We start from the raw sequence: 20,124 nt of genomic DNA, 5'->3' as shown, positions 1-20,124 counted from the left end.
CCAATTTTGTTTTAAAACTCAACTGCTGTGCGGAATAGATGAGTTAACACCCTATCACTATTTATGTAAGCCACAAACGCTACTTAACTCGAGTTTTTTCAGAGTTAGCGTTTTACCCGTCACATTTCATCTTGGCTATTTTGAGTTGTATTTTCAAAAATTCGCCCATCTTATGGAAGATGTCAGGCCAAAGCTGGTCCCCAGTGCCAACAGGTGGTCTGTACTGCGTGCCCCGTCTCCTCGGCCACATGACCCTTTTCCTCCTAATCTCCTTTCGGAAACGTTATTTCCGGTGCCCCAGATGGCTCTACACACGCCTGAAGAAGCCACTCCAGAAATATTCAGAATACTCTGCTACGTTAGGCTTCCAAAGAGACGGTGGCAGACGTGGAAGGAGGGCAGGCAGATAGGAAACTCGAGCCTAGAAAAGCAGCGAGTCAGGAAGGCACACGCTTTGCCCATCGCCTGACTCCGAAATGTCAATCGGTGATGTTCGTGGGGCACCACCCACCAAGAGCTGGGCGGGCGGCCAGGCGCTGCAGCCCCGAGCCGGGGCGCTGAGCACGCGGCGTGGGCCGGGCTACCACAGCTCCAGAGCGGGGGGGGGGGGGGGTTGGCAGACGGGCCCCTCCGGCCCCTTGGCTGCTCCACCCGGCGGCGGGGAAGGGAAGTGAGGGCCGAGCGAGGGGCTCAGGCGGGGAAGGCGCGGGCGGGGCCGGGCCTAATCACATGGCGCAGACTGCGCAGACCGCCCGGCATCTCTTTCTTCCTCCTTCTCGAACCTCCGCTCCCATCCCGCCCCACCGCAAGCCCCTCCCGGGCCCGGGCCCCACGCGGGACAAGGCCTCCTGCGCCTCGCGGAGACACTCACTTTTCGCCTGAAGCCACCAGCTCCTTGCCCTCGCTGTTGCCGAACCCGTCTGTCTCCCCCGGGCCGTCCTTGGGGTCGGACGCCGGCGGGGCCGCGGGCGGCGACGCCCCGGGCTGCGGCTGCTGCGGTGGCGGCGGCTGCTGCTGCTGTGGCTGCTGCGTGCCCCCCTTGCCCAGCTCCTGCAGAATCTCCGAGGGGGAGCTGGACAGGCCCCTCACGAGGGGCCCCGCCGGCCGGCCGCCCCCGCCCCACCACGGGTAGAGCCGCGCGGCGGCCGCCGGGCCCGCTCGTCCCTCGCCCCGGGGGCGCCGGCACAGGGTGGCAAGGGGCTGCGCCCGCCTCAGAACCGCGCAGGCGGCGGCGGGCGGGCGAAGGAGCAGGTCCCGCAGCATCGCCGAGCCTCGCAGCCGCATCATGCCGCCGGGTCCGTCAGTACCCGCTCAACAGGGGAGGATGCTCCGGACGTGGGCGGGCGCTCTCCTCCGGGAACTTGGTCTCCGGCGGGACGGCCAGAGGGCAAAAGAGGGCAGGGACAGTGAGGTGGGTGTGGTTCCGGCTGCAGCTCCCACAAGCTCCGCCACCGCTGCCGCTGCAGCTGCTTCTGAGGCTGCCCGCGACCGCTTCTCACCCGTGGAGGACTCCGCACTGAGGCTGAGGCGCAGGGGCGGGCCCGAGACATTCGGCGCTCACCCTCCCGGGGGCGGGAGGACGCCGACGGCCTGCCCCCTTCGCCTGCTCCGATTAGCTCAGATCCCCGACCTCGCTTCTGATTGGTGACTGGAGCAGTCAAATTTCTCTCGGCGCCCGGTGCGCGGAGAGTCGTGCGGAGGACTGGCGGGGGACGGGGGAGGGGAGGAGTCAAACTGACGTGTGAAGCAGGGCAGCCAGGCAGGGCTCCGGAGTAGCCCTTTCCTTCTCGCTTCGTCAGCACCGAGAATGCCCTCGTTGGGAACGGGAGCCTTAGCGGTCTCGTCATTTACGAAGCGTATGGGCTCCTGGACTCTGGGGCCTCGAACTGTTTCGAAGACTGATGGGCAAAAGCCCCTGCAGCCCAGGGGCCGGCGGTCAGGGGGCTTGGCCGGGGCTGGAGTTTGGCCGTCGGAGCTCGGCTGGTCAAAGCTTGCCGCTGGTCCCCGGCTATCCGGTAAGGGCGTGTGGCGACGCCTCTGAGGGCCGCGGACCCGCGGCGGCAGCCCCAGACGAGCTTGTCCCTCTCCCAAATGTTACATTTACTTGAAACTTTCCATGGTTGGCGACTGTCCAGGTGTGAAGTGTTTTGGAAAAAATGAGCAAAATCCTTTCAGCTATGCGACTTAGCCATTTGGAGGATTGGAGTTCGGGGGACCTCAAAGAGAGAGGGGGAAATTCCAGAACACGACAGCTTTCCTTTTTAAAAATTGCTTTTTAAAATGCAAAATTGTAGACACTTTCCTACTTTAAAGCTGCTTCATCGTTGTAAAATAGAAGCATACGGATACTGGTTCTCTAAATCGTTTTCAGCCTAGTATCACTTTATCCATTTATCCTTTTGGACCTGTAGGAAAAGAGTTCCAAGGCGGTGATAAACTCTGAATTTTTCTTTAAGCCTACATGTACAGTCCATGCCAAAAAAACAAAAAACAAACAAACAAAAAAACGAAAAACACAGACTTTAGATGATATCCTGAAGCAATTAGGTTTAAATGCATGGTTCACAAAGGTTACTGGGATAATTTTTATGAAACAGGAAGGGTGTGTGAGGTGCATCGTTAACTGATCATCAGATTTAGTAATCATCATCTTAAAATATTGCACTATCTACTCTTTAACCAGAAGAACATGGAAAAAGCTGTATGTGTAGAGCACTTAACCACATTTTTTTAAGACAATTGCAAATTATTTAGAGGGCTTTTATTACTACTTAATGTTACCTGTCACTAAATTTGGTAAGAGTCAAAAGTAACAATATATTCAGGAAAAGGAACATTAAGTTTTGGAGGAAAGGTAACATACTACATCTGCCTAACATTTCCAGTCTGACTTATCAAAGACATGAACCTGAATATTGTTCCATCTCTTAGATATAACTAGTTAAAGGACTGCCTCCTTTCTCTCAGCCACATCCAAGCTATTGACAAATCCAATTATTATTTTCCTCTTGCTTTTTCTCTTAGTTTCTCTAATTTTCCTATGAAAATTCTTTACAGTGTTTAAGGGTTTAAATACTTTATAGTATACTTAACAAATGTAGAAAGTAAACCTAGTAAAAGATAATTTTTTAGAGTTTCAACTTTCAAGGATGAGCTGGTGAGAATGGACTGATGTTACTCCTGACATTTAGAAGAACTTCGAGTCCGCTGAAATTTAACCCCTTGTTTGAGAAGACCAATAAAAAGTTAGCAAGTTGAAACTACTATAAATTGAATTAAAATGTGACTCATTAATACTTTAATTTGATTATTTTCTTCATCTTATATAATTTTTTAAATCTTTAGTGATTTTTTAAATCAAATACAACTTTGGAACTATGAGTTGGAGTTAATTACTATTTCCATTAGGTTAATTATTCACCTATTGAGTCATATAATCATATAAAATAAAGTCTATCACTGTACAAGCATTTTATGCACATACAATAGTCTACCAAAATTCCTACAAATAGAAAATGGCTCTTCAGATTAACATGTGGCTGGGTTGTCAGAGCTACTCTTAGACTTCCTCTTTGCTACTAGATACGTGCAGCTATCCTACAATAGGTTGTGGTCTCATAGCCATTGAGAAGGTAGTCAATCATAGAAAGGAAATATTGGAATTTTTGCACTTTGTATTTATTCTAACTAGAAGAACAGTTCCTGAGCTTCTGTGTTCTTTTGAAGATTAGAAAAGGCTAATGTTTCAAGATGGTAATGTAACCTATATATAAGTTCCAGATCTTGCCCTTTGTAAAAACTAAAAGGGTATTATCACAAAAATTAAATAGAAAATAATTCTCCTTTGACTAACAGCTTAAAAGAGTTGCCTAAGTTTTTTAGGTTTGTTGGTTTGTTTGAAATTCTTCTGTTTAGAGAATAGAGTAAGGTTCAGGAAACCTCTAAACAAGCTTCTGCTACTACTTCCCTTTTCTTGGTTTCCTGCTTTAACTGGCCAACTTCCTAGCCTCGCTGATAAACCCTGCCAAACATAACTTATTTTTCCAAAGCTGAATTTAGATCTTTATTAAAGTATTATAAATCCCTCATCTATAAAATGGGGATAATATTGGTATCATATCTCATAGGGTTGTTGTATTAAATGAATCAATACATGTAAAGCACTTGGAACAATGATAGTTGCACTCTATAAGTGTTAGCTATAATTATTATTTTTCCATGAGTGAATAAATTTTGTTGTGCAATGTGATTAGTTGCCACATCTATTATTGAAAAGGCAAACTGGGAATTGTTTTAAACCATCTAATCATAAAATAGCATTTAAGAAGAAGCTAGCTCCCTAAAATGAGATCATTTTCTTCATTTTTAGAAAACAAACCAATAATTTCCAAAGTATCTTAAAATAGAGAGAGACTGCTGCAAAGACAGATTAAGCAAAGCTGGGCTCAGTGCCCAACGTACCAGCTACTTACAAATAACTAAAAAAAAAAAGTAGTAAACAAAGAATTGCTAGACCAAAAAAAAAAAAAAAAAGCTGGCCTGAATATACATGTCACATACAATTAAGGCTAAAAATCTATCCTTTGCCATCTATGTAAAGTAAAATGAACTTCTGTGCCTTGCAACATCACACAAAAATGGCAAGAGAGATTTTAATCACATCTGAAGAGACTATTTGCATGGTCTCATTTAAAATACTAACTATATGAAATTCTTTTTGAGGGTCCCCTGATGGCTGGGAAGGAAGTGCAGTGGTAATCAGTCATTTTTCTTCATTCAGAGTGATATGGTAAAGATTTCAGTTAGTTCAGTTTATAAATTAATATTGTTTAGACTTAGATCACAATTACATGCATGGGGCCTCCAGATATTTATTGATTTTTTCAAAGTGATTTTAATTTCTTATTTTTTTGTAGATTCATAGAAAATATTAAATTGGACTAAATCCCATCCTAGATATCAGAAGGTCTTACTTGTATATTAACAAAACCTAAAAAAGTTTTGATTTTACAAGTATCCTAAAAGTCAGTCAAAAGGATACCTATCTGACTATGAAAACAACCTCTGTGGTGGATTGTATTACTGTTCCCAAATATTTTTGTCCCTCTCAATGGGAGGTCTTTACTTCCTCACCTTGTTGAATGGCAGGCTTGGCCTTATGCCTTTGTTCAACGAAATGTGAATGGAAGTGATGTAGGCCACTGCTGAGCAGATAATGTGAGTCATCACTTGGTTCTATCATCTCTCTTTTCCTTTTGGTACATGAACAGCAGGTTCCAAAGAGGGGATGATTCCTTTACCTGGGTCCCAGATTGATGGAACAAAGCTGAAGATGACTGTGGTTGACAAACAACATGAAGAGAAATAAACCTTACTGTAAGTAATTTCAACTTGGGCATTATTACCATAGAATGACTTAGGTTGACTGATATATCATCCAACTTGAATGAAAATTTGGCAGCCATGAGACTAATATTGATAACAAAGAGTATTTGAGAACTCTGAAAGATAGGCAGTCGTCCTCTAGAGCAGTGGTCCCCAACCTTTTTGGCACTAGGGACTGGTTTCTTGGAAGACAGTTTTTCCATGTGTGCGGGGGGGAAGGTTCAGGCGGTAATGTGAACGATGGAGAGTGATGGGGAGCGGCAGATGAAGTTTCGCTCGCTCACCTGCCGCTCACCTCCTGTGCGGCCTGGTTCCTAACAGGCTGTGGACCAGCACCTGTCTGCAGCCTGCGGGTTTGGGACCCCTGCTCTAGAGCAGTTGAAACTGAGAACCACTGAGAGGACAGTCAGAATAGGCATATTCAGAACAGGCGTTCTCTTTCAGGGATGATTAAAACCAAAGTTCAGCTAGGAGATGCTTGATATATATATATATTTGGACACTTTGGGGAAAATTAACAGTGGTTTGAAGTATGAACTCCATATCAATTATGCTATGTTGGTTTTATGCTCTGAAATCTAATGTTGGTTCCACATCTGAAATTTGTCACATTTTCTAAGCCCTGGAAAAGAAAAATGAACCTGGGCTTTTGTCACTTTATGCTCATCAAATGGTAAGATCATATTACCAGTTTGGAAAACAATTACTGAACCCTGCTGAAATCATTATTTATGGAGCTAAATCCAAAATTCAGACATTTGGGAAAATAGCATCAGAGTCCACAGCAATGTATTTTGATTTTCTGAGGTGAAGAGAAATCAGTATTCATTCTCTGTAAAGAGCAGGTTCCTTCAAATTATCTTTACTTTTCAAGCATCTGACATCTACAGTTAGCATGTGAGTCCCTCTGTCTAATTATAAGTCGCAAGAGGCAACTCTACAAAAGAAAGATTGACTTGTGATAGCGCTGCTTCTCATAGTGACAACACCATGTGGTATGTTCTGACGCAGAGCTTTATTCATATGCACCCAGCTAGTACAACAAACAAACGGTGTGACGTATAAAAAAAATCTCTGTAGAAACAATCTAAACGTTTATCAGTAGGAGAATGGATTAAAATGATGAGATAAAATATATTATTTAAAATGAATGATCCCCAGTATCATGTATTAAAGTGGATAAGTTTCAAAAACAAATTACAGATGGATATGTATTTTATGATACCATGATTATAAAATTGTAAAATGTGCAAAACAATATATTATTTATAGATGTATACATATGTGGTTTCCAAAGTTTCAAATGTGCATAAGAATGATAAACATCTAATTCAGTGCACTGGTTATTATCTCTGGGTATGTAAAATGGGGAATGGGATTGAAGAAATGTACAAAGAGCTTCAACTGTAATGAACGAACTGTCTGTAATGACTGAATTTTTTATTTAATTTTATTTATTTTTGGCTGCATTGGGTCTTCGTTGCTGTGCGCAGCCTTTCTCTAGTTGCAGCAAGTGGGGGCTACTCTTTGTTGCGGTGCGCAGGCTTCTCTCATTGCGGTGGCTTCTCTTGCTGCGGAGCACGGGCTCTAGGCTCGCCGGCTTCAGTAGCTGTGGCACGTGGGCTCAGTAGTTGTGGCTTGCAAGCTCTAGGGTGCAGGCTCAGTAGTTGTGGCACACAGGCTTAGCTGATCCTCAGCATATGGGATATTCCAAGACCAGGGCTCGAACCCGTGTCCCCTGCATTGGCAGGCAAGTTCTTAACCACTGTGCCACCAGGGAAGTCCCTGTAATGACTGAATTTTTAAATAATAATTTTTTAAATCTGAAGTGAATATGGTACCGCGATAATTGATACACAGGTGTTTGTTATGTTCTCTTTTTCTCTGCAGTTGAAATATATCCTAATTAAAGAAATGAAGCTTTGTTATAATGTTGAAAGCCATTACTTTTCTCTAAAAATTATAAGTGTAGAAAATATTACAAATCCAGTATTCAATTTTTAATGTTCCCTTTTAAACCTTTTTTAATTTTGCCTAACCAATGCTGGGTGATACAAGTAGTAGGCATATATTTACCTTGTAAATATAGTTCAGGTGTGCAACCAACAAACAATATCCTTGAACTAAAGGCTTTACAAAAGGTACAAATGACTAATATTTAACTGAAAAACCTATATAAAAAATTATCTGGTTCTTGACTATATCAAACATAAATATGAAAGCAATTCTTTAATTAATGCAATATGAATAAAAGTACATCCTTTTTTCCTTTGAATTTAAAGAAGTTATTTATCTTTGTAACATTCCTGTTGGGGACAGGTGTTAATTGTTAAATTTTATGGCTATAGAAATTATAAGTTAATAAGATAACGCAGCTAATTAATAATACAGTTGGCAAAGACATGCCCTCCAGCAAGATGTGGCCCTTGCCCTCATTTCTTTTGAACCATTGAAGAAGTGCCTACAAGAGATATGCTCATTGGTGCAAAAGCACCACATGGCTCTTAAAAATCTTTAAGAGTAATTTCCCCAGTGAGAGGCTCCGTAAGTAACTTGAGTAAAGCAGACCAGGTTAATATGTTAGGGAATGATGAAGCCCAGTAAGGTGGAATCGGAATGGTCTGTCTAAAGGGGCAGTAGTTAATCCACTCCAGCCAATTTTAGCTACGTGGAATGCAGGCACATTTAGATAAACCTTTGGATTCTTTAAGATAATACAGAAATATGATTTTAAAAAATAAACAAAATTATCTGACTTTTAAATGCAGCTCATTCAATTTTCTTTTAACACTGTGCTAGTCAAACAAAACATCTACAAGAATAATTTGGCGCATGGGCCATCATGTTTCCAACTCTGCCCAGAACAATCAGATGATGATAGCAAAATAACATTTTTGAGGTTTATTCCTGGAGCAGATTCTACTCCAGACCATTAGTCCTAGCCAGTCATGGAAATTCCATTTCCCTTGAAATTGCTGCAGCTATCTTAGTACCAGGAGAGAGCCAGCCTTAAGGCAAACCCAACACGCCAAGGCCAACAGAGTGGAGAGATAGAAAGAATCTGGAATCTCCATGATATTCATGGGCTACTGACTCAACCAACTCTGATGCCTTCCCTCCTTAGTTACACGTGATACATTTCTTTAGTATTTAAGCCATCTTGGATCTGGGTTTCCATTAAGACAACCTGACTGATTCAACATCACATTATAGAAGACTCTTTCTCTGTGTTTATCTTTCTCTTTGCCCTGAGTGCAATTTATCAAACCTTTTTCTCTCTCATTTTTTAACCCCACTAAATTATATTATCTATGTTTTAACCTATTTACATATTATATGACTCCCCCAATTGTTTGGGGACCATATATGATACCCTTGCATGATTTAAAATAAAGGGATGGAGTTAGGGATACAGTAAGCATTAAGGAGCCTGCCCCAACCTTCAGTTTGGATCCTGAATCACTTCTGTGACTCTAGATTTGCTTCCCTTCTATCCCAACAAAAAATACTGAGACATATTAAGACAACCAACTTTACCTTTTTGCTAAACTAGACTTCTCTACCTGTTTCTGATTGGTTAGTGTTTGAACCTTAACTTGCTGTTATTTATTCTTGCCAAAATGATCAATTTTCCTTGGCTTAACCAACTTTCCTCCTTGGAGTCTTTCCTTACACCATTCTTATCACCTTATATGTCCTAAGCTCCTTTCTCTATCCATCAAAATTCCACTGACCCTTCAAGGTCCCCACCATATATCTTCATGGTGCTCTCCAATTTCTTACATAATAGCCTTTTGCCTCATAACAAGCCATTTGAGATGGGCAGGTACATACAGTCTCATTTTGCAGGTGAGAAAATTGACACAAACATTAAATAATCTGTTCAACATTTTAGTGACTTGCCTTAAAAGTACCACATATTTTTTGACTCTATCCTTACTATTACCCCTTACCATTCCCATCTGGATATACCTTCTGTTTCCTAAGAACTCAGCTCAAATATTGTCTCCTCTTCAGAGCCTTCCTTGACCTCTCTGGGAAGAGTTCAAGGGTTCTTTCACTCTATATCAGGGCTTATTTGGTAATATATTCATTATTCTATTACTCTAATTATTCATGTTCACCTCTGTCCCAACTGGACAGGATAATTTAAATTTTTTAGCTTTCAACATATCCACTATCATTTTGAATAATATCATTTTCAATAACATAATTGAAGCTGTTTAATATAACATAGGAGTTTATTAACTAGAAAATAAAAGAAATATATTAGAACAAATAAAACTTTCACAATTTTATTTGAATCTTGAGTAAATTCCTTCCCTATTATATTATACAAAGAGGAGGATGCTTATTAAAAATTCAAACTGCAAAAGGACTTTATAAGCACCCTGTTTTTTAGTGACTGTCTACCTGTGCCAACCACCGTACGGGAGCTTAGATTACACAGATGAATAAGACATAGTCTTTTGGTCTAAGGAGGTAGATGAAACACAAATACATGAAGTCCTAATTAAAATACAGTATTCTGGATGCCATAAATATTATGTATATATGTATATTCAATGGATAAAGATGATATAAAATAAGTTCTTTCAGGGAGATTTTGGAATATTCTAGAAAGTAGGTGATATTTGCCAGATAGAAACTCAGGTGTAAGAGGTTAACAAGGGCATTCTGTCAAGAACAAAAAAGAGTGAAGTTAAATGGTAGGTTCAGGGAATTACCAGAGCAATCTGGTGTGGTATTATTAACACTCTCCACTAAATACTTCCAGTCTCCTCCTGTGTAGGACTGCATGTCCCTGCTCCCTAGAAGTTGGATGTATCCATGCAGCTTGCTTTGGCCAGGGAAATGTGATTATAAGCTTAAAAAGCCAATGCATAATTTTTTACTATCTCTTTCCCTATGCCATTCTAACTATTAATGCTTAAAGCTGGTGGCTGCTGTCTACCTAGGTCTCTGAGTTCAGAGAAAGAAACTGTTACTTTAAGCTTCTCTGCTTTTGGGGCTGCCCTTTCCTGATTGATCCATCTAATATGAGAGGAAGGTAGGAGAAAGAGCATTGGATCATAGAGAAGCCAGTCCTACTGGCAGCACGTAGAAAGGTCAGCCTATAAAATGACCATTTACCTAAAAGTGTTTGCACAAAATATTTGAATCAGTGAATTCATGTAAACATATTTTATGCTTTTTCAGTTAAATTCCACTTCTGACTAGCTGTTCTTATTTCCACAACTAACTCTGAAGCTGACAAATGTAATTTGAATCAAGAAATAGGTGTCTTCATAATCCATCTTTACTTAATCTCACAGTTACATAATAACTGACTTATTCCCATCAGTGTTCCAGATGCAGAAAAAAGTATCCAGAGGCATCTGCCGCCTTGATATATATTAGCTACACTTGGTGATTAGGACTGGATGCTAGTACATTTCTACTGCAAGAGGCATGGTACAAAGGAAAATGCTTACAATTTTGGAGGGGGACAGGCTTATGTATTAATTCCAGCATGGTGTAGTGCCTTCACACAGTACTGTCTTCATGGATTTTACCTCCCAGCTAAAACTGATTCATTTTAACAGGGGTTTGTAGAAATAATGTCTTAATCCAAGAGAGTGACTAAAATAGTGAGAACTTGACATCTCGTGATAGGCAAAAACAGGAGGACTTTGTGTTAGTAAGCACGTGAACTTTGCTAACATACTACCTGAAAGGAGGAACTAAGAAGATAGTATATACTGTATAGGTAAGTTTATAGGAAGAGAAAATGAGGTCTAAAAAGGTCTAGATGTGAAGGGGTATCCTAAGCTGTAAGCACGTAAGGCCAAGGGCCCATGAATAGGTTGGGATACACATCCTTAAGACACCAGAAACACTAAGAGGAAAACCAAAAGGAGAGGATGGGGAAAAAAGACAATGACTCTGGAGATAAACTTAGTTTCCTTCATAATGTTGTTTTTCCTAAGTAATTTGTGACATAGGCCAAAGGAAATGCCTCAAGTGTTTATACTTGGGATCTGCCCAAATATTGAGAGGAAAATCAAGTCCTTGTACAGTAAGAAATACAATAAATAAATTTTAAGTCTAATTTTGAAGACTAAATTTGTGGTTCATTATTAAAAAGTGTAAAAATGTATATGGGTCTCTAAAGTCTTTCTGAACTGAGAGTCAGGCAAGTAGAATTTAGCTTGAGCCTGGCCATTGCATCCCTGGTGGACCTAGGAAGTCCCTTGATCTGTCACTGCCTCAGTTGCCTCGTGGGAAGATTAGCCTAAGTGACCTTAAATGTGCCTCCGTGAACTGTGATTCTGAGCACTGGTTACAAGCAGTTGTGGCTCTTATCTAGAGATTATTAGTCACTTACTGATGAAATCTCATGTCTATTTTTTTCCAACAGATATTATGGGAATTGCAGGTGAAACATTATAAATATCAAACAAGGTTATAGAATGTTTCAAGTCCAGTCACCAGACAAAACTTATAAGGAGCCTAGCATATAGCAGTTTTGCAAGAGCAATGAAGGGTTCACACACCTTTTGCTTAATAATCAAAGATTTTTAAAGGAATGGTATGAGAAGGGACAAAGGCATACACAGCTAAGAACCTCAGGGCCTGGGTAGGAACTTGTCCTAGTGTGTGGAACAGTGTCCCTGTAACCTGGTTGGTACAACTTCAATCTCGATGGATTTTCCCCCAGTGGTAGACATTATCAGAATGTGAAGGCAACTATATTCAAGGGTAATTCATGTACTGTGTAGCCGGCTGACATTCACACTCATGGCAGGGGGCTCTGTAGTCACTCAGTGTGCACGTGCTCACTGTCATTAGAGGCAGCTGTTGCCTCTAAGAGCCCTGCAGACTCTTCCAGCAGTCTCCAGGACAGTATTTTGGTGCAAACCTTAGTGTGTGCTTTCAGAGAATCATTAGCGAAAGGAGATAACCAGAAGTAAATAGAAAGCAGGTGGACTGGTACAAATGGTGTTGCAAAAATACTTTTCAAGTCAATTACTGTAGGCTTTTTTTTTTGGTACTTTTTAAGGGGATGGGATATCTAGGCTCCACTTATCTCTAAATAATAAAACTTTTCACTCCTAGCAACCACTTCCTGGAAAACAACCTGACAAAAAGATCAAAACAGTGAAAAGAGGTCTTTCGCATATTTAACAATGATAAGAGAGGTTTTAAGAGCAGAATCCTATAATAGCTTCAATGGTACGGCTATATCCACTATCTCCCAGATGAACAGCCAGGGTCAGGAATACCCTTGCTGGAAAAAAACATGTATTAACCTTTCTGTGATCACTGCATTCTGGATATGACTATCAACTACCTACAGACTTTTATGAGGAAACAATCATTGGATTTTATTGGCTGTAAAGTAAGCCCTATGCATTCACTGCACAATAATAAGACAAACTGCACTCATTTCCTTGCTTCTCCCTGTGCTATGCTGGGCAGTTTATATAATCTCAAAGGGCCTCTCAGTCCCCTTACTTGTAACATGAAGATGCTAACACCCACTCTGGGGGGCTGTTGTGAGAATTAAGTGAGTAATGCATGTGTATTGTTCAGGGAGAGGCCCACGAAGAAATTCAACAGATGTTAGCTCCTTGTCCCTTGCAGTTCATTTCTATCCAGAAGGCAGAGTGATCTCCTTAAGCTATAAATCAGATCATGTTACTCTCCAGCTTAAAACCGTTAATGGCTTCCCATTACCCTTAGGATAAAATTAAAAATTTGCAATCTTCCTTAGAAGGCCTCCTTGGCTCTACCTAAACTGTAGCTGCATCTTCAGCCAGTCTCCCACTGAGGTTTATGCTCTGGCCACAGCTGCCTTCTTTCAAGTCTTCAAATAAGCCAGACCTATCTCATGGCTCCTGCATGGTAGTAGTACAAGGGGAGAGTTGGGGGGCTTTATCTTTTATCTTTTAATATTCTATTCATCAAGCCCATCTTTTCTTTGATATGCACAATTGATATTTTAAAAATCTATGTAAAATGCTATGCAAAAACAGCTTGTAGCCCACCACTCAGAGTCAAATCGCTGCCTCTAAGGCCCTCCTAAATTGTAATTTGGGAACTGTCACTGCTTCTGCACGTGCTGTTCCCTCTGCCTGAAACCCTCACCTTTCCTCTTTGTTGCTGGTGAAATCTTACTCTTTAGGTCTCAGCTTAAATGTCACCAAGTCAAATATGCTTGCTTGTTAAGAACTCTCATACCTCCTGTTCTTTTCTTTCAAGAAAATGGATAATCCTATGTGACTATTTCTCTCCTACTGGACTCTAAGGTTCATAAGGGCCAGGATAGCACGGCTGCTTCATTCAAGGCCGTAGTCTGACATAGAGAAGGGATGTGGGAAATGCTTTTTGCTGACGTTAAAGATTTACTAACTAATAAAGTCCACCCAAAGGTATAGCAGAAGGTCTGACCCTGACATGAAAAATTGAAGAGTATTACTCCAGCCATCCTGATGTCAAATTTTGAGGGTCCTTCTTGAGTCAACATGCAGGAGCAAAAGAGAAAGAAAATGCCTCCATCAAAGACTGTACCTTTGTACCCTGGGATCTTTCTACTTCCTCTTTAACTCACTTCCTTTCTTCCATCCTGTTCACTGCACTTCAACAGATGGTTCTGCAGCAAAACTAAACTTTACGTAGAAAGAGGGATTTGAGAAGGAGGAAGTGCAGAGGCCACCAACTATGAACAGAAGAGATAAGCCATGAGTACTGCCTCAAGGCATTCCCTCTCCCGAGCTCTCAGCAGAAAAGACCCTGCCAGGTATATCTTTGTACCTTGCTTCTAGTCTGTGTCACATGTGCTTTGGATCATTTATCAATGAGCTAAGCTACCTGTTTTAGTTTCCTGAGTTGTGCTTTTGCATAGGTCTCTGAAGAGAAGTAGTAATATCCTTTTCTGTTTGGATTCCAGATTTGGCCCCATGTTTGTTTTAGTCATGACAGCACACTTTATAGCCTGCCACCTCTTCCAACAACTCAGGATGCTTTTATAGGAGACCCTGTCTTCCCTCCCTTCCTTCCATGATACTTAATGAAATGTCCCTAAGTGCCAAAGACAGTGCTAGGTACTATCCCTTCTGCATTCTCTGGCCTTGGCAGTCTATCTAGATTGACAGTCTCTCCTGCATTATCTTATCCATTTTGAGTCTTCACTCCTATCTAGCTTTGATTTTTCTTTAAGGTTCCTCTCCCCAGCCTGGTCTCACATCATCCTTTAGACTATCCCTGTTTGGAAACTCCCAATGTGGAAGGTAGGTCCTAGGGAAGTTCTTGGAGAGATTTCCATGTCTGTGTTTAAATATATATTACCACTTAACCACCCGGTCTGAGGCTCCTCTGAGTGAGGACCCGAGGCCCTTCCTCTGAAGTATGAGAACACAGTGGCATCTGCTTTGTCAGGGCCCTTTGTATTTTAAGTTTGCTCAGAATTTCTATCCTTCCATTAGTTGAGATGGCCACATATTCTGGTCTTTGTCTCCAAAATTCTACTGTGTGTCTTGCCTACTGAATAAGATAAACAGAATCAGAACAGTCATGGTGTCAATTATCTATTTTTTATACTGTATTTCATTTGCTTTCTTTGCCCCCTTCACTCCAACTTTCTATGGCAGTTTTCCCTCGCTACATTAAAAATAGCTTTCTGGAAACTTTCATGGAAATTCTTGTGTATAATAGTGTGAATTTAAGAAATCATCTTCCAGGCAGATATCTTTAAGTTTTATCTTTACAGAGTTTAAGGTTTTGGCATTCAGCTGCTTAAACCCCTATAAAGAAATTTCATCCCATAGTGTCTTTGTCTCCTCTAAAAATCACACCCCAGAAGATCTGTCTGTTCCACCCATAAGTGAGCCCTGCCCTGTCCCGATGTTCCAAACCCTCCCCTTTGGGTTCTAACAGTCACCTCAATTCTCAGGGCACATTCCTCCTCTGCTCCTATTTACAGAAACTACCCACTTGAGTCCTAATCTTGCAAAACCAAGCAAACTGCCCAGGAGATGAGAATGGGGAGAGACCATAGTCTGTAGCCTGTGGTTTTATTTAGTTAGCAAAGACTAACTTCAGAAAGGTGTCGGTGCTTCTAGTCACACATTTTCTACACTTTGGCACAACCCCTCATCTTGCAGGAGCGTCAGTAGGGAGAAAAGAGGCTAAGAAATCTCTCCATACTGTGCCTAAACACCATGGATTCAGATGTATTATGTCTAGTCCAAAAAAGTACAGAAGTGTAGAATCATAGAGGTGAGAAGGCAGAGACTTGAGAAATATAGCCCACTCCCCTATCTGTTCGTGAACCCCTCTAACATTCCTCAAATTGGCCATCCAGCCACAGTTTTTTAATTTTATTTATTTATTTATTTTTGGCTGCGTTGGGTTTTCGTTTCTGTGCGTGGGCTTTCTCTAGTTGCGGCGAGCGGGGACCACTCTTCATTGCGGTGCGCGGGCCTCTCACTGTCGCGGCCTCTCTTGTTGCGGAGCACAAGCTCCAGACGCACAGGCTCAGTAGTTGTGGCTCACGGGCCTAGTTGCTCCGAGGCATGTGGGATCTTCCCAGACCAGGGCTCGAACCCGTGTTCTCTGCATTGGCAGGCAGACTCTCAACCACTGCGCCACCAGGGAAGCCCCAGCCACAGTTTTAAAAAAAAGATTTTTAAAATAATAATGAGCCTAATTCTAAAACCCTAATCAGTATTTCTCAAAGAATGCTTTGCAGACAGCCTGCATCAGAATCACCTGGGTGCTACTGATGGGTCCTTGGGCTCTACACTAGTTGGACAGAATCCTAGACTCTGGGGGCAGGGTGCAGGGGGAGTCTGTACCCCCAGGTGTTTCTTGTGCATGCTAAAGTCTGAGACCCTGCATTCTAACAGGGATCTGCCGAGGCAGATTTACCGGGGCTGGAGAAAGACTTTTTGTGCCTTGAGTGGAGCAGTCAGTGCCTGCAGGCATTTTCACAAGAATGTGGTAAAACAGCTGCTACAAACCTACCCTCAACATTTTTTTCCACATCACACTCAGGGCAGCCAAGAGCGGTTATGAAGCTGGCAGATGCATAGGTTTCTACTTCCCGATGAAGATGAAGAAAAGAAGCCATTCCCTGTACCAAGGAGAGGGAGACTGAGCAGAATATTAACATCGCACTTAGTGCTGGTGAAATCATGTTCCAGGCCCTCTGGCAGTATATCTAGGCAACCATACTAAGGGAAAAGGTTTGAACATTAATGACAGTCTGGAGAAACTGTGATTTATAAGGAAGCATAAGTAAATGCATCTAGGCCATGTGGAGCATATCATAGTCAGTTTGTTCAAAAAACCAGAACACAGGACGCGAAAAGGAAAACTATGAAAGTGATTTAGCTACAATTCAAAGTATAGTACAACAAGCCTTAATAGTTTAACCATTTCAACAAAACAGCGTATTTTTAGAACAAGGAGGGCAGTGCAGCTCTCCCTATGGAGGAGGCCCGTGTTGAGCATTCCAGAAAACCACGGAGCCTCTGAGCTCAGTATACAAGGGTCGGCTGTGTTGAAAATGCAAGAGCCAGAAATGACACATACCAAGCAGATGACCAAAAACTGACCAAAAGCTAACCAAGAGAGAACAGAGAAATCCATTCTTCTTTCTCCTAGAGAGGAAAAAGTGTCACACTGCACCTCTCTTAACCTCCTTCCACCTCCCTCCCTGAAGAAAGAGCATTAGACTAGGAATCAGAAAACCTAGATTCTAATCCTGGCTCTGCTACTCGATGATTTTAACCACCGAATTTAATATTCCCAGCTCTTCATTTCTTCACCTAGATGTAATAGGATGTCTTGACTAGAATGTACTTTAAAATTTGTGAACTTTTTTGTGTGTGTTTTTGGTTTCTACAAATAAATATTCATTCATCTTTCATGTGAACTGTTTCTTTGTTTTAGGAAGAAAAAAACCAGAATGGTTTCTTTTAGTTACACAAAAAAAGAGCAAGTACCGTTAACCTGAATGGGACGTTAAACACTATGGTTTGGTAAGGGAAATGGCTGATTGTTTAGCCTTGGGCTAGATTTCTATCTCCAAGTCCCCTGTGTGAGTGTGTGTGTTCACGTTCACTTGTATTTCAGTGGTAGGGAAAGAAAACATTTTTCTTGGAAGCATATAAACAGAATAGGGAACACACAGAGAATGCTGCTTCTCCTTTCTGTTGAGACAAGTTTTTGTTTAAAGGTGATAGAGGAAGAAATTCTATTTTGAGAGACACTGGGTGCTAGCAGTGGGGGTCTTGGAGACCAGTTGACTGTAGAGGGGGGCTTTCTCTCACCTTCCATGGCTCTGCTGGGTAAAGGCAGAATTAGGAGTGGCATCCCTGACATGCATCATGCACAGTCTTTAGCAGTAGTGGCAGCAGTTTTCTTAAGGAAGCTTCAGTTGCAGTGGACATTGGCAAGAGGGAACCCAAGTAGGAGAGGAGAGACTTGATGTGTCTCTCCATGTGAGGCATCCCTGTCAGTGACTCTCAGAAAATAACAGGGAGAAGATTTTCAAGTTGGTAGGAGTAGTGTGTGAAGTACAGCTATCATACAAGAGTTGTATTGGTGGCATTTGAGGTAAGCTTTGTATAGGCTCAGCAGCGCTGCTCAATATACACTGGCTGGCCTGCTGTGCAGAGCTGCCTGAAGAGAATTAGGGCCTGGGGACAGGATTATTTGACACCCAGATATGATGGTTTTGCTCATCTTACATAACTTGCTTGCCTCTGGGAATCTGGGGAGCCAACATATAAATCCTGTGATCCTCCCATCATCATAGGATTAACTCCTCCTTAAGTTCTACTAGTTGCTGCCTTGTTACTTCCTCTGTTATAGCCCATTTAGTAGTGAATGGAATGACCTGTGGCCCTTTCCTCCACTAGAGGGCAGAGGCTTGTCTTATGGAAGCCTCTATCTCCTGGTACAATGCCTCACTCCTACCAGGCACTCAATAAATAAACCCAGGTCTTAGAGACCTAGATTTGCAGTTCAGTGCCATGTTATCCCAAACAAATTACTAACCTCTCTAAGATCCAGCTTCTTTGTTTTAAAATGTTGATAATAATGCTTGTGCCATGAGGTTGATTTAATAATCAAATGAAATAATGGTCATCTTGTGTCTGGCACACAATAAATGCATAATGATACCTTGTTATTAACGATCAGAGTTTGTTGAATTGAATATGGTTCAGGGGAAGAATCACCAAGAGCTATGGCTATCACACTAGAAGAAAGGAATGAATGTTTTTCAACTCATCCACTCCTTCGAGGGCCTTCTATGGGCTAGGCACTGTGCTCAGGCACTGGAGATAGAATAATATCAACATGGCCCCTGCATTCCTGAACGCGAAGTAGAGTCACTTTATTTTCCTATGTTGGTATCCGACCAACACTTGGACCATTAGAGAAGAAATATAACTGACTTTCTTATCCACATAACCAACAATTTAACCACCTATATCACACCAAATCAGCAGCATTATGTCCCAAATGTCCAATATTTAAAGTGGAAGCCAATCTTAATCCTTAGTTCGGAAATAATCATTAATATTGTGAGAACATGTTCATTTTCTCAAAAGCCATGTCCCTACCTTCCATCCTCTCAAAGCTACCACAGATATTATATATTTTACTTTTAAATAAACTGCTTTAAAATTTATTTTCCGAAAGATTTTCTTGTCAGTCATGTTCTTTGAGCATTATTTAATAAAATAACACTATTGCCATTCACGAGCCTTCTACACATATATCTTATCTAAATGAAAACAAAAGGACTTTACTCCTCCGGTGAAACTCTTTATGGCCCCTGAAACTTTGATCTACCCACCATAAACTGGAAACGCACTTTGCTATGATGTTATGTAGTGCTTATCCTTACCCACATCTTTAAACCATTTAATCCTAAGATTGTGAAAAATTAATGACAGTAATAGAAATTGACTTATTAAAACTGTGTCCAGTGAGAAATTTTTTTAAAAAAATCTATATTTTAGTGGGTTACCATGGCATTTGAGACAATGGTACTTCCATTCTTATTTTTCCTTATGTACTGATTCTTTAAAAATGATCTTTTGAATGAGACCAAATGTGACTCCAACAGTAGTTAGATGAAATTCTGAAGTTATGTTCCCCCCAAGGGAATAGTTTCTTCCAGGGATGCTGTCACAATATTAGAAAGATCAATGTCAAAGCACCGAACGACTCCTCACTAAGATGCCATCTGAAGAAAGCCTTGATTTTCAGAAAAATTTCCCATCCTTTTAGTCTGAATTTCTGACTCATGTTAAGAGAGTCGACTGGCATTAGCCTGAAGATATTGAAGGGAAAGTTCATGTCAGCTTTTGCCCATTCACACACTGTATTCCTGAACAGAGATATGGTTGCTGGAGGTCCAAGGCAACTCGACCCCTTGGAGGATGTGGCTGGCGGAGCATGTTGTGTTTCCCATTAGAGAAGGTTCTAACAGGCCCTAAAAAGGGTTGGCTGAAAGTTCTCACCAAGGTTGTTCCACACATTTGGACATGTGTAGGAGGCATGTTGGTTGTCACAGTGACTGGGCAGGTGGGCTGGCAGGGGATATCCTTTTGGAATTTAGTGAGTGGAGACCAGGGATGCTAAAATATCCTGCCATGTATAATACCATTTTATAAAACAAAGAATTGTCCTGCCCCAAATGCCACTTTCATCCCTTTTTTGAGAAATAAGTTTTCTTCC

The 20,124-nt window shown here is 41.6% G+C and overlaps 2 protein-coding genes across 19 annotated transcripts in view; one reads left to right on the top strand and one right to left on the bottom strand.

The window, feature by feature from the left end:
• Positions 1-1,515, bottom strand: part of GLS (glutaminase) — a 78,098-nt gene extending 76,583 nt beyond the window's left edge. For 2 of the 3 annotated variants that reach the window (XM_082467092.1, XM_082467094.1), the window contains exon 1: positions 872-1,515. In XM_082467092.1, coding sequence (XP_082323218.1) covers positions 872-1,287 — 416 coding nt within the window. In that variant the 5' untranslated portion in view covers positions 1,288-1,515. The remainder of the gene's footprint in view (positions 1-871) is intronic. The other variant, XM_082467093.1, reaches the window with a different exon arrangement.
• A 130-nt stretch (positions 1,516-1,645) lies between these two features.
• LOC309663385 (uncharacterized protein) overlaps positions 1,646-20,124 on the top strand; it is a 349,815-nt gene continuing 331,336 nt past the window's right edge. For 13 of the 16 annotated variants that reach the window (XR_014265221.1, XR_014265222.1, XR_014265224.1 and 10 more), the window contains exons 1-2: positions 1,646-2,015; positions 5,271-5,376. Coding sequence is in view for 6 of the 16 variants with exons in the window: in XM_082467383.1 (XP_082323509.1) it covers positions 1,808-2,015; positions 5,271-5,368 (306 nt within the window). In the remaining 10 variants the exon portion in view is untranslated. Of the gene's footprint in view, positions 2,016-5,270; positions 5,377-14,014; positions 15,741-16,422; position 20,124 lie in introns of those variants that run through there. The other 3 variants (XM_082467385.1, XM_082467384.1, XR_014265223.1) reach the window with 3 other exon arrangements.

This window comes from Balaenoptera physalus, assembly GCF_965194825.1.
Source record: "Balaenoptera physalus genome assembly, chromosome: 6".
Lineage (NCBI taxonomy): Eukaryota > Metazoa > Chordata > Mammalia > Artiodactyla > Balaenopteridae > Balaenoptera > Balaenoptera physalus.
Note: the sequence above shows the minus strand (reverse complement) of the source record. Positions and strands in the feature narration are given on the sequence as shown.